General features: G+C 36.1%; 1 protein-coding gene across 11 annotated transcripts in view; it reads right to left on the reverse strand.

Annotated features, from left to right (window-relative positions):
* Positions 1 to 26696, reverse strand: part of INPP4B (inositol polyphosphate-4-phosphatase type II B) — a 312737-nt gene that overhangs the window by 100559 nt on the left and 185482 nt on the right. For all 11 annotated transcript variants that reach the window (XM_039550506.1, XM_039550513.1, XM_039550504.1 and 8 more), the window contains 4 exons: positions 24875 to 24954; positions 16696 to 16807; positions 13979 to 14051; positions 8189 to 8336 (listed from right to left, as the gene is read on the reverse strand). In XM_039550506.1, the coding sequence (XP_039406440.1) occupies positions 8189 to 8336; positions 13979 to 14051; positions 16696 to 16807; positions 24875 to 24954 (413 nt within the window). The remainder of the gene's footprint in view (positions 1 to 8188; positions 8337 to 13978; positions 14052 to 16695; positions 16808 to 24874; positions 24955 to 26696) is intronic.

Genomic DNA, 26696 nt, shown 5'->3' on the forward strand with positions numbered 1-26696 from the left:
TTTAATAGTTTTAGGAACCATGTTTGGACCTGGCTGGCTTCCAAAACTTAACTGCTTCTTCTATATGGGAATACAGTATTCTATCCAAGAGTTATATCCCTGCCTCTATCTAAGCTCATGCCTGGACCTGTTGTTCTCAAGCTGAAGTTAAACAACAGCAGGAATAGAAACCTTTTATCTCAGACTAAAACATCCAACCAAACCCAAAAATTTGTTTAACAGGCTGACTATGAGTCAACTCCACTGACACCAATAGCAATGTGAAGGAGAAACTCAAATCCCTCAATATTAACTTTAATAGGTTTTCAAGAAATACCAAATCCTGCCCCCATTACTGGTGACAAGATTTGATTTGTTTCATCTCAGAAACATGGACCAATCACTGAAGTAAAAATTCAGCCTCTAATATGTCACAAAAAAAGACTACAATGCTTAAAGAAAGAGTACAGTGCTATAGCAATCTAGAGCATATGCAGGATGGAAACTTTGAAGACTACATTTTCTGAATTTATTTTCATTTTAAAATACAGCAAAATCAAAACCATGAGACAACAGGATTATATGACAGACACTTCCTCAGAAAACAGCCTCCTTGCACATTTAATACCTTTATTATTTTTTCTAATGGAATTATAGAAGACAGAGGACTTAAATAGGATTTATGTCTTGTGTTCTTTTACAATTTGTCACTGCTGTTGTTGACTCAATACAATTCTGAGTTATGGATGAAAAAAAAATTGTCTTTTCTATATCTAAACTCCATCAACAATACTCCGTAATACCAAGCTTTATTATTATTACATGAAAGGCCTCTTCCAAAAGTAAAGAGAGTGGAAAAAACATATTTTTCATATTTGAAAGTTTATAGTTCATACTAATACTCATGGTTTTGGAAAATTTTAATCTATTTTAATAATAATACTTTTATGATAATTTATTTAATTGAATAACTTTTGGAACACACAAACTAGTAATTGTGTCAAACAACAATTGTGCTGTAAAAAAAATAATATATATAATAGATATTGGTTCAACAGAGGGCAAATCAGTTACTGATCCAACTTTTCAATGCATCAATGGAATTCTTAATAGCTTGTCAACTGAGCAGGAAGCTTAGTGCAAGCTCTGTGTTGTTAAAAGAGTTATTTATCATCTTATCCCCCCCCACTCCAAATCTTCTCTCAAAGTCTTTTCCAGATAATTGCTCTCATCACTGTGACAGATCTTGTGCTCTCACCATCAACTTAAGTTCATTTTACAGAATGAAATCCAGGCTTTGTCTAGAGCTGTATGTCTTTGTCTTGCTGTTCAGCTCCTCAAACTGCTTCCTGGACAGTTTTTTCTGTCATTGCCCAATGGAAACTCCACCTGAGAACGTGTCTTAGCTTCCACTATCTCCTGCCTTCATTAATCAGTTACATTCCTTGGTGGCCTTGTCATAATCTTGCTCCGTTTGTATCTAACCAGAATGTGGATGTAAACAGTCTGTCCCATTCCTCATTCTCCACCTTAAATATCAGCTAATTAGCTAATTTTTAAGTCTGTTTTAGTTACATTCTGGTTTTTACATGCATTCTTTCCTTTGGTAGACTAATTACGTCTTTCTATCAAGAAATGGCTGAGAACCCAAGGCTCAGATGAGTATTCTGCCTTTGATTTACCAACTCATGCTTTTTTTATTTTTCAGAACACCTTAGGTGAGTGATTATGGTAAACCACTAAAAATACCTGAAAGAGGCACAATGAATTTCCTGTATGATTCATGTTGGTAATTTCTACTTAAACAGCTCCTGCTTTGTGCCATGCACTCTAATGACACTAGTAACAGAAAATGACTTGCTCATCACTTTAGATACAACAGCTTAGAAGTCTGAAGGAAGCATATTCAATGCTAAAATACAAACCCTGATTTCTGTAACGAGCACTTTGAACAACTGGTATGCATCATGTTGCAAAATTAGAAGGAAGTCCCAATATTGAAATCATGTTTCCCATGAACTTGTTTTTGCAAAACTACCTCCGACAGTCCAGACACCATTGTGGAATACACAGTGAAAACCTGTGGTCAGTGACAATAAATTAAAATAGTGCAAAACATCAGCAAGATGTTAAGATGAGGAAGAGGAGTGAAAAGAGGGCAATCCCTCAAAGAACTTTCTTGAGTCTGATTACTCTGTCTCAGAAAAGGGAACAGCAGAAATAGCCCTTTGCATCATCAAGGACACAGCACAAATCCTGACAAATTGAAAGATAAAGTTTAAAAGATCACTGCAATTCAAAGGAGATAATTAAGAGAATATAAGATAAAAGTACATAAACCAAAAATACTGTATGAAGACCAAGTAGCAATGTTTTATACATACAGCTTCAAAAATCCAATGATGCGATTCCCAGTGAAGAAAACATGACAAATTCAAAACCTAAAAAATGAAACTATTTTGACCTCCGCCAAGCAAAATTAGCTTCTAAAATCCACTTTTGCAAAACATCAGAAGCAAAGAGCTTAGCAGGATTCAAAACAACATGAGACATTTCTTGAGATTATATTTGCAAAACTTCTATCATAACAGCATAAAAATTCTGAATATTTATCAAACAGGAGCTTTGGAGTAAATATACACCATAAGCTTTGGGATATGACTCAATCACTCATGAGTAAAGGAAGCTTAGAAGTTTCTTTCTAAGGAAAGGAGTACAGGAATTATTTTTTCTCACAAAGTTCACTTTAAAATTCATGTACGTGTTTATGGATAACCATTTCATCTTTTTTTTTTTTTTTTTTTAGAACAGAAGCAGATAAAATTACTCTCATTTCTCTTTGCTGCAAGATATGCTCCTGTGATATATAGCCAATAAACCCCAGACAAACAATATAGCATTCCCTCCAGAAATAAAGTAATCATAGTATTTTCACTGTATTGTTTCCAAAACAGACAAATAATTATTAAGGAGGAGTTAATCCTTTCTGGGGAAGCAAAAAAAAAAAAACCAAAAACCAAAACCACAAGCATATTTTTCATTATTTACTAATAATTTTCTTTCAGAATCTCTTGAAAACAGTTGCCATTTTTGTCTTCTTACAGAATTTTCCAAAATTATTCCAGGTTTTGGTAAGCCTGACCTGACAGGCAACTAGAAACTACAATGTAGGGTGTGCCTACCTTTTACATGCCCTGAACAGTTGTTTAGAAACAAATAAACAGAAAAAAAAAAGAAAAACCAAACAAAGCAAACAAAACAGACAAAAAATCACACCAGAAACACATGAGCAAACTACCAACCCCAAAAAAGCCAACAAATATATAAAAAAGTATTTTAAAGGCTGTTTTTGTATACATATGAGGAGAATAGACTGGGGTTTGCAAAGCCTCAATAATATTTTATACAGTTCCTAAGAGGTGAAATTTTTAAGTTCCTTTTAATTTCTATCCACCACCATCTCCTTTTTATTATACAAAAGTGGAGACAATATATAAGCTAAATTAAACTCATTTCTTCCTTCCTGCCTTAAGACCCTTTCCCTTCCATTCTTGCCTTAAACTCTTTCCCTACTAATGTCTCTCCCTTCCTTGGATATTTTATTACTTGGATCTATCTTTCAAAACCTCAACATCTTCAAAGAGCATGATCATTTGAGGTTAATTGCATGATTTTCATTTAATAGCAGAGGATAATTCTCCTGTATTAGACAATTGCAGAGTCTTGAATCCAGTAATACTTAGAATGGCATCTGTGGAATTTACACTTTTATCCTAAATTATATTTTAGTAACTAGAAATAGCATCTGGAATTGCTTTAGGGTTTTTTTGTTTGGTTATTTTACAATTTAGATTGTTTCACCAGAATACAGTGGAATCAGCTTAAGACAATATTGCTTCAGTTCCATGATATAAGCAAAACCCTTTTATTTTCACAGTTTAAATTTAAAACTTTATTTCCTTCTTTCAGCTTGGAGTCATACATGTGGCAAGATTAATCGCATTATTAATTGAACAATTACTCAACCATTTAAACATTTTCTGGGTTTCTGTTTTCTTTTTTCCCCCAATTTATTAATCAGAATGCATCATTCAAAATACAGAGTGAGGATCTCTCAGTTTTGTACAAAGCTTTTTTAGTTGCCCTAATGCCTTAAGCAACAGGAACTGCCAAAATTACACCCGAGTCAGTGCTATTAGAGCCAAAGATAAGTACTGCTAAGTTCAAAACCTTTAGCTAACAGTGTAAAAATTCAAATGATTTTTGTGATGACAGAGTTTGAGTGTGTTAAAATAACTATAATCTTGAGAAAAAGACAATTTTTCACTTCAATTTTGCATTTTTTCACTATATTGTGGGAGGCTCTAATTTGCTCAATATGGACTTCCTTAGGGCATGCTGTGCACAAATATAACATCTGGAAATCTTAGCAGCCTTTGCTAAGAATGATTTCTCTGGAGTCTTAAAACCTGTGTGGATCTTGCAAAAAAGCCTTCTCTGAGAGGGCAGTCTCAATATAGAATGTAAGTTAGCATTTTATAGATTCAGCACTGCTGAATTCTAGGTAATGTTATGTAGAGGTAACTGTCACAGAAATATCAGTGATGTCACTCCATTCCAATGCAGTGCAACTTTAAACACCCAAAATCAAAGTAAAATCCAGCAAATTTTACTTAAGTCATCTATGAAAGCCCCTCTTAGACTTTCACAGGGGCTATCTCTTCCAAAATAGGTTGTGAACAGTGAAATCAAGAGGACAGAGAATTATGTAGTGTTTATTCATTACAATATTTTATCCTTTAGTTTATAAATTAACAGGGTTTAAAACTGATCTTGTCTGATGCGGACAATTGTCTAAGCACTATTTACAAAAGTCAAGCTACACTTATGTTCATATACTTATATTCCTTTATGCAGTAACTGATGGAGAGTAAGAAGAGCAATCATCCTTTGATGTACAGTGAGGTAAATACAGCATTTGTATGTATTTGAGCTACATTTACTGACAGGTTTGGGAATTTTTGAAGTGTTGAAAAGAAAGTACTTACAAGAAACAATGTTGTGAAAATTCTTAAGTGGACAGGCATATTAACAGTGTCTCTCTGAATGTGATTGATTCAAATATCTTCAAAAGTCATAGTAAGTTTACCCAAAATCACTTTTATTAAATGCTATCACCTCTTATCAATACATTTTTGCAATGCCACTGCTCAAAAACAAGTCAAGTAAATACCAGCATCCAAAGGTCCAAAAAAATCAAAGCCTACTCCCAACACTTGGCATTGGGGCTCCATTTCTCAATAGTTGTCTAATAAGAGGAAGTAGAAAAACATCTATTTTTCTGACAGCCTTAACTTTGTCATCATTCCATAATGTTACATGAAAGAAATAAAATACAATACATAGATTAAATAAAATACAGAGATTTGCACCAAAAAAAAAAGCCTAGTGTTGATGGGACAGGACAGTCATTTCAGGAGAAAACTTGAGTGTGTGCTTTGTACTCTGGAGAGAGGGTTTAAGTTCAGTAATTTATATTTGAAATCTGCTTATGAGTTGTGATCACAAATGCCATGGGCCAAATTCAAGTATAGGTGGCATTTCTTTTCAGCCAAATCTCTTGCTGTGCTGATCCAGTTACACCAGGTGCATCTGCAACTGCAATCTTCAATTGTATGGGTCAATCAACTTTCTGAACCATTACTGTAAGCTAAGTCTTTTTTAATAATCACTACATTCAAAGAACCATTTGGCTAATCTTGCATGACACATGTAAAATATCAGGACCAGATTTGTGTAAAGAAATATTAAAAACAGTGGAAAGGACCCATTGGAACACCTCGAAGAGGAAACAGAAATAATTTTGTAATAAAAACCAGCTAAGCAGACTGTATGACCCTTGCTAGAACAATAAAAATTACCATATAGCTCCTATTAAAGTTTCTTCCAGGGAGGTTTGAAGGATAAAATCTGTAATGCATGCATTTCTTTAAAAATATTATTTCATGCTGAAACCCAAAGTTAAATACCCTTAGAGGTTACATATTTCAGAGCATCATGTCGGTAAATGAAAGCGTTTGTTTAACAATGAACACTGGAGCTTTATCAAGAGATAAACAATTGTAAGAGCTGTGAGGAAAGGGAATTTAAACTAAAAATTATAATGAATACTGAATAGGATTAACACTTACTTGCATATTTTTATAGGTAATTGCGTCAGACCTGACTATATTGAAGCCACAATAAAAATAAAATTAAACAGGCTGAGTATGATAAGAAGTGGCTTCTGAGACAAAAATATTTATCCTTTTATACTAACTGGGGGAAAAAGACACAGAGAAGTATACCTCAGAAGAGAATAGCCTGAAGATGGTGCAGTACATGTTTTGTGTGAATTCAACAACTAATATAGTAGCATCCTCCTCACACGTTTTACTTGATTACAAGTGTAAGGGCTCCACAAGAACACGTCTTTGCAATTATTTCAAAAAGCAAAGCCCAGACAAAACTGAAGCTCCAACCCATGCTCTTATATGATAATAGATGACAAAGATGCCCCTATTGCCACCATCTGCTACTATCCTACCACGTGTTGTTGCTCCTTTTGGTTAGTCGTACCTCCTCCCTCAGACTCTATCAATCACTTATCTCTCTTTCACACCCACACTTTCAACTAGGCTTGAACAGCTTAACCACGTTGCAAATCAGGAAAATCAGAAGCACTTGTCTCAATCTTTGAGCAACTTTTCCTTCTGTTTCTTTCTCAAAGCTTTTCTTTATTTTGGTGAGGAGAAAACCCCACCATGGTGATTTTTTACTATGAGTTTATCCAGGGAGGTGAATTCTATAATATGAAATAACAACAAGGGCTATTACTTGCATTATGCCTTTGGAGAGAATAATGCAGTAGTAGTAAAAGTGGTTAAAGTAATCCTCTAACATTTAAAAGACATTTACCTGTGGGGCAAATGAAAATATGGGAAGTGCATGAACTGTGCGAGTCAGCATAATCTATTTTTATTGCTTACTAAAAAAAAAAACCTTGCACATAAGTATTCTCTAACAAGATGAGGCCATAAATGCCTAAACACAGTACTAAATGAATAAAATAAAGTATCATAACAATTCATAGGATTTTTATAACACATCATCACCATGCATAAGTATGTGTCAGTCCACTGACTCTATTAAAATCAAGATTCCAGTCTTCTGCATGCTGTTCTATTGGCATAAAAAAATCATAGAGAAGCAACAGATGGGGTGAATAAAAATAGAAAAGAAGCTCCATATTGCAGGACAAACAACCTCTGTAAACCGCAACAGGAAAGTGCACAGGATGGCTTTGGGATGCAGCACTAGGTCAGTGTTAGTCTCATACATGAGACCAGATGCCCATCTATGTGTGAAGCAACTTCCATGAGGAAAGAGGCAATATCTTCTACATCACCCATTAACACTGGATAAAGAAGGCATTCTCTTCAGGGTAGCCCTGGACTACTTAAAATAAAGGGGTTTCCCCACATTTTATCAGCACAGCTTACAAGGATTCAAGGACAAGCTGCCATTTTAATCACTGCAGTGGGAAATTAGACATACAGAGGATTTTGGGACACCTGTGTTCCCTATTCTCCTTTTTCCCCAGGCTGTACACATTTTAACGATTCTCAGACATCTCTCCTGGTTACAAGACCAAACATGAACTAAGGTTTCAAACAAACATTACTTTGGTATCCTTTTCTTATGCCACCTCATTTAGATTATCTAGAGGAATGTCATTTTTATCCTCATTGCTGATTTATTCACTACAAACTTGTCATTTTCCATTGCATAATGTCTGTCTGTGTTATTAACTCTACCCAGACATGTAGCCAAACACACCACAATGCTGTTCACACCCCTGTCATTTGCTGATTCTTTATAAAATGTTAACGTTCCAGATTATTTATATTGTTAACCAAATGTTGACATTCACAGATTTAAAGTCATGACCGCACTTTAGCACAGTTTGTTGCTCAGAACTTATGAGGTCACTGGAGTCCTAAAAATTCTGAGCAGTCAATTCTGTTGTTCAGTTACAGCTGTAAATTCTTAGCAGCCAGAAAGTGCCCATTTCATACTTCAAATTAATATTTTTTAGCTCATCATTTGCATGATTCCAAGTCAGAAAAATAAAATTTACTTCTTACTATTGCTGCTGCTTCTTCCTTACCTTCTCATATCCTCCTTTATGTGCAGATTTATTAGTTCTTTAGGAACATGGAAAGAGAGGGTGGTCTCAGCCATCTGTTCCCGGATCCGCATCCACTTGTTGTCAGAAGTAGGGAATCTATATAACTTACAGACTGGGTTTCTTAACACTGCAAAGGGGAAAAATCATATCATTGCTTTACTGTGGTTATGTGACTCTGAAAATTTATGGCAACAATTTCATGCAGAAAATAATATATATTGTTTTCCCCCTTGCTTACAAAATTAATTTTAGAACCATTAAAATTCTATTAAAAGCATTTAATTTTTATTTCATTTTTTATACCAGAATGTGGAGGACAAAGTATTACTAGTACAGTCATTAAATCACATTTTACCAGCACAGTAGCTAACCTGTGAATTTAGGATTTCAAAGTAGTGAGAATGTAAATTAGACTCTCTTTTCGTACATTTAAGCTGAAGTTAGGAAAACCAGAATGAGCAAATGAACAATGAACTCAATACAGTCCCTACCATTGCTTGCTACCTGCTAGAACCACTCACAATTCCAATAAATTGCACAGGACTCAGAGTTCAGCTGCATCTTCCCCTTGACATGCACACACAGAAGTCATTAACACAAATAGAAGGTGTGCTTCTACATTAAAGGAAACAACTTTTGACCATTTTAGAGTTACCTTGATCATTGATGTGGTCAAGACATAGAAATAAATATAACAGCCCTGTCACTGTGTTACACACACTGTTTTCAGATCACTATTGCAACATGACATAAGAAAATCACATTTCTTGGTGTTTTGGAAGCTTACAATCCATCATGTTTTTATTTTACAGTTCTCACATGTTGGCTACATTTCCGTTCAGATCTTACAGTGATGCTCTATAATAAAGGTGGGAAATTTCTACTCTCTCCTTTCCATCTTTTTCTTTTACCCTGCTCTTATTTTCCAGAAAGAACAAATAGGGGAAAAGCTGAGGAAGAAAACGTTCTGTTTGACTACTTTGATAAGCTTACTTGGAGACAAATGATTGTCATTTAACACACATGTCCACAGCTTCCCAACTCGGAATGACTTTGGACAGCCATCCAAATCCTCCACTGGTGCCTTTCTGTCAGCCTTCTGGAAAAAGCTGCCTTCCAGCAGGCTCCCATTGATCTGCCGCTGAGTGGTCTGTAACTCAAAGGAATGCATTCCCCATGTGTGCTGTGGGGAAACTGCTGCTGTCAAAATGACATCTGCTAATAGACATTTCAATTCACAACTCCCTGACACCATTAATGCTTATGTAGGCTGATTTATAGAGAATAAAAAATAAAAGATACACAAACTCTCTTGTCTATCTAAGCAATCAGGTTTTTTAACAGAAATCCTTTAGGAAAGGCCTAAAACAAGACCAGAGATTCAAAGATACTGACAGTAAACCCATCGCTGGCAACTCAAAGAAAGGAGTAGTGTTTAAGTAGTTGTACTGCTCTGTATTCCCATCACTCTACTATTTTTCAGCATTAGTCTTTGATGAAAAACTGGAAGCCTTTTTAGAGTCATTTTGCCTTTAGTTATTAGTGATTTTACTTTCAAAAACTAAATTCTAACTCAGTGTTATGAAATAAGCCAAAGAGATGCTTGAAATCACTGACATATGAATAACAGTAATTTTTCTTTACTACTAATACCCAAAATATCTTAATGTTCAAACATTTTTCCACACACTTTTAGAGTTTGAGGATCTTCACTACACAGATTTAACTACAGAAAAAAGCATCTCCAAGCCTATGATCAACTTCCACCCATTGTCTGGGCTTTATTATATCACTTGGTTAAAACATGCTGCAACACATATTTCCTATTTTCCTTCTCTTTTGCTGAGATTCTTGTAATCAATGAAACCAGTCTTGTCAGTAATACTAACAGTCTCTGTCATTTCACAAGGCTGATATATGGCACCAATCATCTCCCATTAACAAGGCAGGGAATACAAATTTTCAAATGTCAGGGAGAGCTTGGGAAACTAAGGGCTAATTCAGGTCTCGCCTTAAACAGAAAACTGCCGAACCAGATGATAATTTTGGGTTGGGTTTGGTTTTTTTCTGTTGTGCCCCCTGATCAGTTGGGAGCAGCCTGGTATATATTACCAGGACATTTTAAATGATGATGCCCCAGACACAAAAGACTCTTTTCTTTATTTTACCTTTTTATGTCTACTTCCTAAGGAGTTTATCAAAGCATGTTTTTCCAAGAACAGCCCTTAAATTTGCACTCAGAATCTATTACACTGAAAAATACACATTAATCTGTTAGAACCTAAAGCAAATATGTAGCTGAAAAATCTCTTTCCTTCCATCTCCCCCCTGTAACCACAACCACAACCATCACAAAGAAAAAACAAAACAAAAAAAAAAAACAGAAAACCCATCAGGACTGCAGCAAGGGACAAAGGACACTGAAAATTTGGATCTAAAATTGTGACTTTTATGGTTGCTAGAATTATTAAACTACTCTCCAGGTACTAGCTGAATTTTCAGGTTTTTGATTCAGGTCTGAATTTTCAGATGGGGGTAATCTCAAGTGCCTTGTAGTTTTTTAAAATGGTCAAATCATCTCTCCATGGGTTTAGGAAGAAAATTTAATTTACAAACTCAGAAAAAAAGCCTGGGAATTTTTCCCAAAGAATCCAAATAATTCCAATATGCAGTATTATTAAAGCTTGAGATTGTCAATAAAAACTGCATAGTGCTTGATGTTTTCCTCATAAACAGAACTACTGAAATCATGCAATTCCATACAAATTTCAGAAGTGTCTTCCTTTCCAACTACAACAGTAATTAATTTCTAACTATAACAAGTTTTCTAGAACAGAATTCTAGAAGACATGTAAAAGCACCCAAACAATAAGAATGGCAAGAGTAGAATTGGCTTTTATAAAAAGTAGTTATTAAAATGAGTGGAAGGTTTGTAAACATGATCCCTCCTGTATTTAGACAGTGATCATGAGAGGGGTTAAAAAAAATAAAATCCACATGAACTGCAGTGCTTAAAAAAGAGAAAACCCAATTTTAAAAGCTTTTCTCTGTAGCATCAAGCCTAAAAGCCAGTGCCATGTATTTACCCATCCATATTTTTGGACATTCTCATTTTTAAATGTGAAGACCTTTGCATTTTTTATTCCATGCAATATCCTTCACATTGCTTCCCTTGTAAGCAGAGTAAAAAAATAATAAAAGATTGAATACTCTGGTTTTATTTTCATTCCCTATTGAACATAGATCAAAGCATATCTCTGCCATTTATTAATTTACTAACAGTGTTTCTATTTATATCTTTCTTTGTAGCATAGGTATATGATGTGTATTACCTCAGGAATAATAATTACAGCTATCTTAATTTTGCTTAATTTCAATTACTTTTATTCTCTTTTTTATTTACAGTGCAATTTGTTTACATGCAAACAACTGGCAAACTCTCCAGCATTATAAATAAATGAATTTTGAGACGTGAATTCAATCTCTTGGGGTATAAATGGAATAGTGATAAGGCACTGAAATACACTACTCATTCCCACTCACTGAATAAGCATCTCATAACTCACTGGAGGGCTGCAAGTTCCCTATCCTAAGATTTAAATTTCAGGAGAATGCCAGTGTTCTTCTATGCCTACAGGCTTAAGGATTCACAGAGGGGTATTTTTTCCAGTTGCATCATTTTGAAGGCCTGATACACAATAAGAAACAGAAAGTACCAGAAAGCTTTACAACGATATACACATGTACTAAATATGTATGTATATGGGGGTACTTCTGTATGAACACAGCAGGGAAAGCAGTACAGGCACTGTTGATGTTATCAGGTTTCCTGACACTTTTGCACAGGCACCCATATGAGAAATCCAGTCTGTCTCCAGGCAACACAGAGAGCCTTAATCCACAGGAAGCCCAGTCACAGAGGCATGCTGGGGAAGAAGTCTGATGGGTTGGGGAAAGAGGCTGACAGTATAAAAGGAGAGCTAAAATTTTCTAAGAAAAGAAATTGGGAATTCAGTAAAAAGAATGGGACTGACAAAACCTAGAACCAGTGCCTGGTGTCAGCAGGAAAGTGGAAATGATGCTGGAAGAGAAAGTCACAAGTGCAGGAAACAGACTGAAGAGTAATTATTTATCAGAACAAATTTCCTGTGAGTGCAAACTCTTTCCAATATCCTGCATGCTGTCATTTCTTGCATATGCACCTGCGGTTCCGCTCCTTCCCCTCAATTCTTTTAAAAAAACCTGAAAACCCAAAAAATGACAAAAAAAAGGCCCTCCACAGTATGTTTGACTTTATAAACCCTAGTACTGTTGGGTGGGGTTTGGTTTTATACTGTGTGTTTGTATATGAGAATAATAAATGTAGAAACGCTGTCTAGATATGCTATAGAATCACGTGCAAATATTCTTGACAAATTGATCGACTTCAATATTCATAAAACCAACATCTGCCTTGGAAGTTCCAACAAAATACATACACAATCTACAGCATTTTCCTATACAAAAGAAGTCAACAAAAGACCCCAATCAAACCCACAAAAGGGAGGCAACAAATAGGAAAAATCAGTCGTGAATCAGTATTGTTCTCTGAGCAGAGATGTCATTTCTTTAAGTCCCACTATTCTGGATAACATATAGAATCAGAATCAAACAACTGCACTGAGTTAGATCAAATCCTTCAATTTGTCTCTGTATCTTGTCTCCAAGAATAGCCATAAATAGATACCTAGACATGCAAATACCCTCCCTGCCTCCAGCTGTTTCCAGTTCAGGAATTTCTGGAGCCAGATGTAATTCCTGTACATTCAGTAATTCTCAATTAACATCTTTCTCACTTGGAATTGATGAAAAGAAATGGTAGCTCTGTAGGAGAAATTTTTCCATTTCTCATCTAATCTTAATAACTCACAGAAAAAAATTACAGCATTCATGCATACATGGAAGAACTTAATTTTTTGGAGGTTTTTAGTGCTTCCTTCAGACTGCAAAGCTAGTCTAATGAGTCTGTCCTATCAGAAGTCATATGAAAAAGTTTCAGTAAAGGTTTTAAAAGGCTGTAAAATTTCAGTAACATTCCTCCTCAACTGTATGCAGCAAACACAGAATTCTTGACAGCGCTGTGGTTTCAGATGACCCATATAACTTATTTGTGACATCGTTACTGCAGAGTAATGGAGATTCATAAACTTGGGCTAATAAAAGTTTTATGGTGCAGCATATCAGCATGTAATATTTCTCAGTATAATGAAAGAGAAATAGCTCTAGTTTAACACCATGCACACAACCCCAGAGTTGACCTAGAATTGAGAATGCCTTGCCAACAGCTCCCTTTATTCTACAACAGACAGCTTCCAGATCAAACTGAAACTGCCACTTCATCAGCTATGCGAGAGATTGATTCTCCCAGGTATTCACTTACAAATAATGCATAATTATTTAACAGAATGCCATGCAATGACATGACAGAATCTTACAAGGTTAATTCCATGCCCATGGAAGTCACTGACAATCTTGAAAATCATTGAACTGTAAAGATGTAGGAGATGAAGATTTCATGCACTGCTTCAGAAAGCATAACTGACACACATTTCCTCACATTTCTCAATAAAATGATACTGTCAAATATGTATAAAACACTAAAATATTGAACTTAAACATCTGTGCAGCATTTGAAGAGTTTTTATGAGCTCTGTCACAAATCTATGTGCTTTCTTCAGGACCCGACATAGCATTGAAAGAGCCATCTCTTAGAGATGCTGGAATTCTTACCTGCATTTAAGGAAGGTAGGTTGTCTTTCCCACTTAGGCCTTCAGTGGCTGTACACTCACGAACCAATGCACACTGCAAAAGAAATGCAACAACAAATGTGACACATTCAGGGGTCTGAAATAAATCCATGGCAGTTTATAAAAGGTAGCCAGAAAACCATCACTGATAATAATATAAACTTCCGAAGCCCTAATTATAATTTACATTTTTTCTTTATATTTCTGTTCCAAGACACTGTAACACAACCAAAATTATAGCCAAGAAAATGACAAAATATGATCAGCTGTTTCATAATAAAACAGAAAGGTTTCCTAGCAGTATAGTGGCAGAAGGGTTGAGAGATATTAATAGTTTAGCTTAATAATATATTTTATTATATTTTTAAGAATAAGGCACTTTCATTTAAAACAATTTTTGACAAGTTTTGTGCTTTCAAAGGAGTTTCTTTAGGCAAAGCAGTTTTCACATGCACTCTGCAAGAAAACAATTTTTAAACAAGGGAAAGGTAGGAAGCACATAAAAGTCTTTAAAATGTGCTTGCAGTTTGTGATAAAAGTAATATGTTATACAAGTGAACTGGAATATTTCTTTGATAAGATTAGTGCATAAAAGTATAAAAAGTTTATGGAAAAATCAATCAGTGTACACCTGTGTTAAATGTAGTATGAAGTATAGTTTTAATGCTCCTCCTACCCCCAGCTAGTAAACAAATGAGAGTCTCTAAAGGTGATAGGGAGCTATGTTCCCCAGTTTCTAGAAGTTCAGTTGGAAAACCTAAGGCAGAGAGCAAGACATGATGTATTCTCTATCAGTTGACATCTGGAAATGAATTTAACCATCACCTTCCTCTTCCATGAGAAATTCCTGCACATAGTTTATCTAAAAGTGAGCAAACCCAATTCAAAAGTTATTTATTTGAAGTAATTCAGTAACTCTACATTCTAACAATTGCATCCTCTCTTGGGGTGATTTTACGATGTGTATCCCCTATCTCTGCTCTATGCCCAGAAATTAATTTTTTGCTGTTTCTGTGCCTTTAAACTGAGCCTGAGAGGGGGGAGAGAAAAAAAAAAAACCAGCAAAACTTTCAAAGCAGTTTACAGTTTGTTTTCAAGGACACAGATACACAGACTCCTCTGTGTTCTGCTTTCTACAGGTAGAGAGTAGAAGAACCACCCTGCTTGCTTTCCAGCCAGCTTTCAGCCCTTTTTCTCTGGAGGGAGACGGAGAGTTGAACTTTTGTTTTCCTGGGACTTCGGGTTTTTTCCCTTTTCCTCTGCTGGACAGTTTCAGCATCAGAATATATTGGGAGGACTTTTCCACCGAGGCCTTGGCCCTGGAGGGGGGCCCACCATCCCGTCCCAGCTCCAAGGAGGGGGAGAGAGAGACTACGGAAGGACTCTGAAATCTTCCCAGGTTTCTTTCCATGGCGAGAGGTTTTATTATTTAGCATTATTATTCTTTTCCTGTGTGTTTGTTAAATAAATAGTTTTTATCTCTTTCACTCTCTTCCAAGGAAAAAAATTTCTTTTTTCCCGAACCTGGGCAGGGAAGGATGGTTGTAACCTGCCTTCTATCAGAGGAAATTTGTCCAAACTGGCACACATCCTCACTATGAACATATAAACCAAGACTCTGCTGCAACTAATTTGTACAAACTGAGGAATCCTTTAAAGACCACAGAAAATACATCTGTCGCAAGGCTGGTCTTTCTTTACAAGTATTAGAAACCCCCAGAAAGATGCTACTAAAGCCTTCTGTCTCTCCCAGGCCAGATGCAGCTCATTTATTACATCTCAAATAATTGCAAGGAGTCTCATTTCACATTTTGAAATGGAAGAAAAGCAAAATGAAAGAGAAGGCTGAAAAAAACCCTCATGTTGCATATCTTGTACAAGTTTTACAGTTCAAAATCAGAAAGGTTTTACAGCATTTGTTAGCTTTTTGGAACTGGTCCCACTCATCTACTGTTTTAAAAAGGCATTGAAGTCCTTTGAGATAAGTGGTGAAAATAAAGTGTAAAATCTACCCTCAGAATTTTACCCGAGACTGGTTTGGCTGAGCAGAAAATATATTGAAAATAAGGTCCTTTTCTCAAAAAATACGGTTTTATATTTTACTTCCAAACAAAAAATGCTGCATTCCCTCTATCAATATGTACTTTTTTTTTTTCCGTGAAGAACAGAATACACCATAGTGTTAAGCAGTAATCCATCGTATTAGGGCTGCAAAAATTGTGTGCTCCCATGAAATGCAGCTGAACCTGCACCTCTGCAAGGGAATTCACCTCTTCTTTGGCTTGCCCGTCTGTCATTCTTCCCAGCTTTTCAGTATTGTAGGCACAGATTGCACATAAAAATCAACATGAATAGGACTTCAAGGGCAGAAAGCAGAGCGGCTATCCAAGGAAAAAAGAAGCCATATTTACGGCATCTCTCTGGACAGTTTTTTGATCAGAAGAGATCAAATACATTCACTTGAGATAAAAATAAGCTATTTTTTTCTTAAGGAAGGAAAGGGACTAGGAAACTCAAGTTAGAATACTACTCTGTATATTTTCATGAGGGTTTTTTTTTAGTCGAAGGAGATAAGTGTACATATTACTTACTCCAGAAATTTTGTTTTAAGTCCTTAACCCAATTTGGTAATTAGTATTTTAGACATCTGGTACAACTGATCATTCTAATTAACTTTGTGCAATAAACTGAGTTTCTACCTTTTGATCCTGGGTATCTGCTGTGATGTGGTCTGTTTCCCCCTCCTCTAGCTCTCCCATCTTCACAAGATTGACTTCAATGGTACCGACTGTCTTTCCACCATCAGATGTTCTGGAAAAAAAACAACCCACGACACTGGGTCACTTGCAGCATCAAATTCTTTCAATTAAAATATTGTCAGTAAATATTTAGTCCCTTCTCCATTCTGTACAGCTGCAGTCACCTGTATTGAATTGGTTATTTACAATCACAAACCAAATGTTAACAATGAGGCAAATTCTTTAGGGCACTGAATATTTTCATCACAAAACTGAGAATGCGTAAGTGCTATAAATGGTGCATGAATCCACGAGCGCTGCCAAGTGTTCATTCTAGACCTTATCCTGCCTGTGGACCATCGGATAAAGGGCTGTAGTACTGCACCAATATTCCACTTAGGACCTGCAATCCCATTGCAGAGTGCATGGCTTTGTTTCCTAACAATCTTCAAAGAAAGGACGTACTCAGTGTATTAATAAAAACCCTGCAAAACCAAAACAACAAAACTAATCTGAATATCACTTTTCCTTTTGTAATCCCTTCCCAGAGTAATTATTCAGAATCCATCCTATTTCTTGAACTACATAGGAATGGTAGTACAGTTCCAGGTGAATTCCTTTACTGTCATCTCCATAAATAGTTTACTTCCAATTAATCAAAAACAAATAGCACTTCAGATGTACATCACCAAGAAAAGAGCATCACTGACTACCTTTTGGAAGAGACAAGGGTTTAAACTCCAGAAAGATACAGAATGCTTTTTCAGCTTTCACTGCCAGCACAGCACCAAGGTTATAATGGCACAGTCTATCTTCCCTGGCTTATTCTGAACAGCTGGATTTTTTGAAAGGGAGGAAAGAAGAGTAACAGACCATTTCATAATAATGAGGGAAGAGTAACAACAGGCACCAAGCAAAAACAGGCAAAAGGAAATTACGAGAGTAAGTTCAGCAGAATTACAAAAGCACAGTGAGGAAGGAGAATAAAAACAAATGTGTTTGGGGCAATACTGTGTATAATCCGAGATGTGAAAATGAAGAGTGATGAATAAGGAAAAAAGAATACATAGGAAAGTTCAATGTCATAAAATCACAAAATCACAGAATTATAGAATATACTGGGTTGGAAGAGGCCCGTTAGAATCATCAAGTCCAACTCCTACAGTAAAATCGCAAAAAATAGTTACCCCAAGCTTCCAATTTAAATAATTATTTTGGTTGCAAACCATTAGGCTCAGTAGAATACACTTATTTTGCAACTATACAAATCTGGTCTTCTATAAAACCTTGCAAAATAAACATAATTCTTCATATTTTACATGTTCAAAACTTCATTTGCTATAAGGCAAATTAATTACTGACAATAAAGGAACAATTAAAAATGAACCAATTCCAGATAGTTTTGCAATTGAAGAAGCCTATGTTAATTAACAGAGTATACAGAAGGAAAGTAGAAAGGGTTCAATGTCCAAATGGTGCTTATGAGCAGAAATACATAATAATTTTGAAATGCATGAGAACAACTTAAGTCCCTTCTGAATGAAGAACTTTCCCCTGAGTTGCCACAGCCTCATGGTTTGACTTCACTTCTTTTCTCCTTCTTGCATCAAACTGGCACCCAAACTCGGCTATGTCAACAAATGCACTACAGTATTCCCAAGCAGAAAGGGAATACATTATTGTCAGCAAATCACATATAGCTTTAAAAACCAAAGTGTGTGGTTATAAGATTGAAAATTTTTCAACATCTTAAGGTGTTCTGATCAAAGTGCCAAGTGAATGAACTGATCCAAGCCAACAAGGCCTGTTGCTCCAGTAAAATAAAATGGAAATGGAAATGATAGTTGTACTTTTGCAGTCCTTGTCTCTTGTTCTTTAGAATGTGACATATTCCCCTTGCTGCTGTTATTAAAAGCTTGGCCTCAGTATGGCAGTGAGCACTGCATTGCTTGCCTGCATGAGGAGTAATACGTATTTTGTACAGGTTTAAAAACAATGATTGATCTAATTTCACTTTTACTTTTAAAAAAAATTTATTATTATTATTATTATTATTATTATTTATTATTATTATTATTATTATTATTATTTTCTTGTCAAAATCACTCCTGTTCTGGTCTAATACATATGCAATATTACAATCTGGAACATACATTACCTGCAAGAGAAGGTAATGCAACACAATAAAACTAAACAGCCGGACTTGGTGCATTGTAGTTGTACTTCTTCCTCCAGTTATCTTCCCACACAGAAATATGAAAACACAATTTAACAGAAAAAGCCAACAACAACAAAACCAACAAATCACCAAATCAAAGTTTCTTTTGAATGCTACAGGCATACAAATCAACAAAGAGCTCTATAAATGCCCAGGGCGAAACTGCTGTGAGCAGTGTCAGACTCTGTGATTTTAAAACCCCAGCAGTACATGACAGTCTTCAAATAGACATGTCAGGCATTTCAAATTTTCCAGCAATACCATGAGATTAGTATTTCACTTGAAAGAAAATTAAAAGGGAGAAACAGAAGTGATGCAGTGGGAAAAATAAAAAAAAAACCCTTAGTGATCATACTTTAATAGGATAAAACCTATATTATTTTACTTTGCACAAATAGTATTGAGCACACACACACACATATATGTACACACTTCGTGTCATTTGCCTGCACAGATGTGAAGAGAATCTCACACATACACACTGCTCAACAGAACACCAGAGAAATAGTTGACTGATTTTAGAACACTTCATAATGCATTAGGATGGAACCAGCTTATTTGCTGAAGTTTAGTAAAGCTGAGAAGGTCACTCTGCACCCGCATGGTGCAGTGAAGATGGTCCCTGCATCAAATTGCTCTCAGTCATGAGACAAGACATACTATATCCCCACAGAACAAAGGACTGCACCTTGACAACCTGCACAGGGCAAGTTGGGATGGGGGATACTGCAAAAAGAATAAAATCAGTGTCAATGTAAGAAGCCCATACATGGCACAAAATCCACCTGTCTTATGGAGCTGGAAATTGCTGATTTTGTTTTAGTGCCCTGGGACAAGGAGCAGCAATCATCTGATACCTGTTGACAGAGCACCTGCATTTGAAATAGATTTCTCTACCATCCCAAGTCCTTAAGGACCCCCAGGTCAGTATCAGTTCCCTCAAATGTGAGGAAAGGAGATCGCCAGTAACATCATGAGCAGCAGGAATTTGTGCCCACCTTATTACTTCTGGCCATAAGATGCTGGCCAAGGCATCCAGAGAGGAAAAAGGTAACCAGTTAGTGATGGAAAAGTAAGTGAACTAGATGGACTGAGAACAGCAGTCATTTGCCTCCAATGCTGATCTCATCAAGTCTCATTACTATGTTGAATATGCAAATTTAGGCCTGCTAATTGGTTCCCATGGCCACACACCTTTCTTCAAAAAAAAAAAAAAAAGAAAAGAAAAATATTCAAAAACACACAAAGAAAAAAAGGAAGCAAACTGCATGTTTGCATGGCTGTGTTAATTATAAAAGACAAAATGACTGCCTGAAAAGCAGACTGCAGACTGGGTCTAGCAGGCAGCCCCTTTCTCCAGTGCGTAACACACAATAAATGCAATTAGCACAGATTAACTTGCAGATTGTCATAAAATTAATTTCTCCACTGGTATAATATATTTTTATATATCCAAGCACAAAAGTATTGTACTTGCATAAAAACGTTTATTCTGTGAATTCACAGTGAGCCTATTACAACAATCAGTACTGGTTTTAAACAAGTCCACTGTAAATAACATTCTGTTGCATTCTAAGGTAAATAAACAAAGTTTTGCAATGCTCAGTTCCTTCTGTTTTCGTTATTTCAATGTACAGTTGATTAAGCTTCATTTCAGAACAAGTTTCACCTCAACTTTAGTGGAGATTTGCCTGACTTATAAAGCCAAGCTGTTGTTCACCAGCTTCCTGGGGTGGATGACACAACATGAAGCAGCCAAGAAACAATTTCAGGATGGAGACCAAGTACAACTAGTTGTAGACAAATTTCTTTTGAATTTTAATAGGGAAAAGTAGTGAAATATATAGTATTTTATGGTCATCATTTCCTAGGGAAGTTATGCTAGGTACGTAAATGACTGCAGAAATCACTGTGCTGCTTTTCAGTTCTCTCTAGTTAGTTAAATTTTGTGAATATTACTACTACCAAAGTGCAGTTACATGTTTTCTGGCCCACTGAACTACAAGATGTTAGGAGGGAGGGAAATTAAGAGCACTTTCTTTCCAAAAATACTTAGGTTTATCTCCTTTATTTAAAGAAAATTCAGTCCTGTCCAAGATTAATGAAGACAACTAAAATTAGATAGCTAGACAAACAGATACTGTCCAAGAGCTTAAGCACTGACGCATGCTTAAAGAAAGTCTGCATAGTACATGATTGACAGACATGCAGAGGCACAACCTCCCAGATAATCTGTATAATTCATGCACTCTGTCCTAGTTCTTGTTTGTTTAGCTCCACTGCTATAGAGTTCCTGCTCACAGGGGCCAAAGGATCTGAGTGGAATTGACACCAACCCAGTTTCACACTGAAGTACCCTACCTACACTTTTGTCTAGTTTCTTAAGAGCAGCATGACAGACATATGTACGTTATTTTTGCAGAGAACACAAGAGAGAACCATTATCTTTTTCTTTTGCTGCTTCTTACATGTAACTAAGTGGAAATCAAACAAAAATTGCCCAAGCTCAAGAGAGCCTTCCTGGAAACAGGCAAACTACCACCACAGGGGAAGGAGCTAATGGAAGTACTGATTGCTAGCTCTTTGCAAAAAGCCACAGAGCTCAACCAAGGGAAAAAAAACCAAAGAACCAAAACATTGTGCTGTTCTTAACGGAAGGGTATGGTAAAGTGTTCCTCTGAATTGAACTTTTAAATTAAATCAACTAAAAAAAAATCAGCTTTTGTTGCTAAATTAACAGCCCGTATACCTAGCTCTCATTTAGAAAGAAAAAAATATGCGTGATTCTTTTTTTAATTGGACACACAATATTGTAGAGTCAATGTTAAGAAATCTTCTCCTACTGAAAAGGACTTTTGTTTCGTTCAACAGCCCATTTTATCCCATTCATCATCACAACTGTATGAGAAAGCTGGAAGCAAGTGACATTGCATTATCACTGCAAAATGAAACATGCAAGTCTACAGAAAGCATCTCTCTTTTTATAAATTTCATATTGGAAACTGCAATCCCAAATCTCTAGCAACTAAATTCCTCTGACAACATCAGTGGTGTACACTGAAGTAATTCTACAAATTGACCTTTTTGTGTTTTGATGATTAGCTACACGTGCACAGATCTACCAGAAGCACTCAGCCACCAGTTTAGAGAACCTTTATGGTGGAGAAAGGACAATCCGAATAAAAAGTCCTTTTGTAGAGGTTTTGTAACTTGTGTCCCTAATTGCTATTAGGGTACAATGGTGGGAAAAGGGAAAAGTAGAGCACAGTGTGTCAACAGTAAGAAATTGTAGACACATGTTAGCTCTCCACAAAATAACAAAAAAATACAAGAATATTCCTTGAAAAACACTTTTATATTGTTACATTGTACCTCAGGAAGACAATGGCAAGACATAATAACTAAAGAATGAAAGGAAAACAAAAAGAAAACTCAGTTAAAAATCAACCAGACTTTATAATTACACCAATAATTACTGGGTACACCACAGAGCTATTTCCGGGTCCTTAAATCTCTACTTCTAATCTAACAAAGAAGAATCTCAATCACAGGCACTTCCTGATAAACTCATATCCAAAGAATATCAACAAGAATTAAATAGAAATTCATGCTCGGACAAGTCCCTTGATATATCCTTTATCCTCCTGAGAGGTACTATTACCTCAGGGTGATTAGAGGAAAGCAAGCTTAAATTAGTAGACTGCTCTGGTTAAATTGCCATCGAAGAAATGCAGATAATTTCTACTGACTTTCTGCTGCTGAATAATCATAATCAGAAAAAATCCCACATTTGAATGGTTAGGATTTTTTTTCTTAAAAAAAATCCAACTGACTATACCCTATCATTTAATGTATCTGGAAATTAATTTGAATTGGTGTATTTGTCTTCTAGTGTTAGCTGAACAAAGAGGACAACCAAGACTAAAAATATTAATTAAACTTTTCATCTATTTCTTACAAGTTTTCCATCTTTACTTTTTGATTACAAATTGGATGGGTGAGATACAAAATACTTACTCTGAAACTGTCCTGAAACTTTCCATTCTGTCAGTTACTGTGCCACCTGTTGAAGGCAGTCTTCAGATCGAATTCTCAATATGTCAGTTACAGAAGCAAAGTTTATTCCAAAGAGCTAGAGACGACTTGAATTCATGTAAGAATAGATTCTTACAATCAAAAAGCTGGAATTCATTTATCTAGCCTTCGAGTCCCATAGGGATCTGTCAGTTCACATTTTATTTAACTGGGTTTTTTTGTTAGACAAAGTTATCTCCTTGTTAGGTGTGGCATTTTCTGTGTTTGGGAGAAATTAAAATCAAAGTACTTTGTTAACTTTGCCCTGTAAACTACACACATTTATATGCAACTACTCTTGTTGAAATAGGAAGGCAGGTGCCAAAATACTTCAACAGGTTTCCATTTCTAAAAAATGTCCTTGACACAGTGGCAGTACCACGACACCTCTGAATGGGTCATAATTTGCTCCGTAAACCAAATTAAGGCTGTCTTCCTGTGCTCAGGGTAACAAATATAACACAACTTTCCCACAGCACCTATGTACAATATCGCAGGCACAACATACACCAGTGTCTCAGTTCTCCCAGTCATACCTTCTTTCCCCCCCAAATGTTGCCTTTGTAGACGCATGATGAGTTTGAGCACTTGCTCTGTGAAGCTTAACTGTACCTTCCCAGTAATCCCAAATAAGCCTCCATTGCACTTGGAATAATCAGCTCAACAAAATCCCTGCACTATAAAAAGTCCAATAAATTTATTCTGAAAATCACCACCTAAAAGGGTGCCCATAACCTTCAAAAGGTTTTGATTTGTATCTTCATTTACCTTAAGCCATGCAGGAGAGTAACAGGGTTAAAACTGTTTCTCCTTCCTTCAGTGCACAGCTTTAAGAAATGTCTGTTCAGCCCAGCCCCAGGTTTTGAACATTGGCTCTGACCCTCCTGCAGCTCTGTACCCTGTCACTGGTTAGAGCTGTACATCACATCCCCCATAATTTCAGTATGGCTGCATATAACAATGAGTTTAGGAGACCACAACCATTTTCACATGGGATAATAATTAAGCCCTCCTTCTTTCAACATGCCTGATAACCAAACCAAACTGTATACTGTTAATTGTTTAAACCACACACAGTAAACCAAACTGGGAATCTTATGCTCCTTTCTAAAGGAAACTTTGAAAGAATATTCCCTATGCCAAATTGCCTGCAATTCTTCCATAGGTTATCATATTATAAAATCACCTTTTCTAATCTGGCACCTGGGAAGCTCCAGTTTATAGGGTTGGTATTTAATTTTGGTGTTTAATTTTGAATTTGTGCATGGCAGAATTAGAAGCACTTCAAGTTGACCTCTAATATATACCTGATGGAATATGGAGTTTAAAACCAGTCAAGCAGCAATCATAGAATTCTTTAGACTGGAAAAGACCTTTAAGAGTATTGAGCCCAACCATCAATCCAGCACTGCCAAGTCCATCATTAAACCATGTTCCTCAGGGCCACATCTACATGTCTTATAAATACCTCCAGGGATGGTGACCTGCCTACTCCCCTGGGTAGCCTGTTCCAGTGCCTGATAACCCCTCATGTGAAGATTTTTTTCCTGATATCCAATCTAAGCCTCAACTGGTGCAACTTGGGGCTGTTTTCTCTTGCCCTCTTACTTGCCACCTGGGAGAAGAGATGGACCCCCACCTCACAACCACCTCCCTTCAGGTAATTGCAAAGGGTGATAAGGTCCCCACTGAGCCTCCTTTCCTCCAGGGTAAACACTCCCAGCTCCCTCAGCCGTTCCTCATATGACTTGTGCTCCAGACCCTTCCCCATCTTTGTTGACTTTCTTTGGATGAGAAGTGCCAAGGGTTATTAACTCACCATGATTTACAACAGAGGGAAACACTTACCTGAGAGTAAGGGTCAACTGTTGTTCCTTTGACTTTACCAGATCTACTACTCTAAATGTTGCACAGCCCAGGAAGCTTCGCTACAAATCAAAGCAGAAAGAAAAAATAACACATCCATTCATTTTTTAGTTGTTACTTCTTTTCATCTCACACTTGAAATTCTTTCTTTGGTACCTAAAAAAATATTGCATTTCAATATAACAGTTTGACACTCTATCCACTAGAAATTTTTTTATGCATCTGTATCATGATTATCAGTAAAATGTTAAAAACTTTGGTTTTATCGGCAGGAAACTTTCTCTTTTCCATTAAGAATGGTCAAACAACCTGACAAAATAACATGTTGTAAGACATACAGCCACAGGAAAAATTTCATTCAGTACAAGTATTTGCATTTTGCATCTATTTCTTTCTATTTTTCTAATTTCTGGATTACAAGAAATGCTAAGTTTTTTACCGAAGTTGTTCTTGTTATGGTTTTTCCTCAAGCCTTTGGCACTACCATGTATTCCAAATATAAACATATTTGCTAGGAAAGTATTTTAAAATTGAGTTCAGCACAAGTTTATTAATAGAAATGTTATATTTCTCTAGTTCTTGGCAATGCTTTAAGTACTTTTTTCCTCTATTTCCACTGTAAGGTGAACCTATTCACTGCATTACAAGTGCAAAGAAATGTGCTAAGGCAACTAGAATGCCTAAAGTTGATAAGCTACACCACTACATCTTTTTCTTCTATGAAAATTACCTTCACACGTTAAAAAAAAAAAAAGTACAAAGAGGAAAAAGGATTAAGTATTCTTTTGCACTTTGGTTATTTGTTAACCTCTCCTGGTATCCTGCTGCACATTGCTGAAATCCCATTTTGTCAACTTGGCCAGCAGTAGTATTCTTGCCTTGGTAACAATGGGAAAGAAGCTAACAGCCTACGGCCATCTTCTATCCATTTATCTTTCAAATATACAACACAATATCACTTGCTCTAGATAAATTATAATGAGATCATGACATTATATTTAATTTTTTTCAATAAAACAATAAGAAGGACACAAATTTTGTTTTTTATTACATAATACTAAGTTTACTGTTGGAATGGCAAATTAAAATTCCAGGCTAAATTATATACATTCTTGGATATACAAATTAAAGGAGAATCAAGTCTCTCTGAGTCAACAGAGGCTGCCTGCAGAGAGCAGCTTTCCCTTCAGGGAAAAACAGAAAAGAATTTGCTGCTGCTAAGAAGAGTAAATTCCTCTGGTAAAAAAAAAACCCTTCAGCCTGCTTTCTCTCAGGAAAGCCAGCAGGATATTGAGTTTTTGAATGCAAACAATAAAGCTCTACACTAAGATCAGTTTTCTTCCATAGAAAATGTACAGTTCAAATAACAATTTTGAAATTAGGTAAGCACCAGCACTGGTCTCCCATTTGGTAAACTAAGTCATGAGGTATGACTTGCTCCTATCAATGGCACAGGCTTAGATTTCCTATGCTTTTGTCGACACGTAAGCAGCAAAAGAAAAAAAGATACCAGTTGAGAGTCTAGGGAAGGCTGAGAAAATGGTGGATCTGGGAAGTGATGAACAGGAGTAAAGGAATCACAAAGGCCTGTAGGATATATATATAGAAAAATAACACAGCTGCGCAAGCAAAGATCACGGGTAATTTTCAGTGCCAAATTAAATGTACTTCTACGAAAAAGACATCCAGGTGTGGCACACAGTGATGCACAACCTTGCTGGAGTGAACACACAGGTAGTTCTGTCTTCCTTTAATTCAGTCAACATGACAGTGTTTCTGCACTAAAACTCTGTGGTCACACGTT

This window comes from Corvus cornix, chromosome 4 (assembly GCF_000738735.6).
Source record: "Corvus cornix cornix isolate S_Up_H32 chromosome 4, ASM73873v5, whole genome shotgun sequence".
NCBI classification, from domain to species: Eukaryota; Metazoa; Chordata; class Aves; order Passeriformes; family Corvidae; genus Corvus; species Corvus cornix.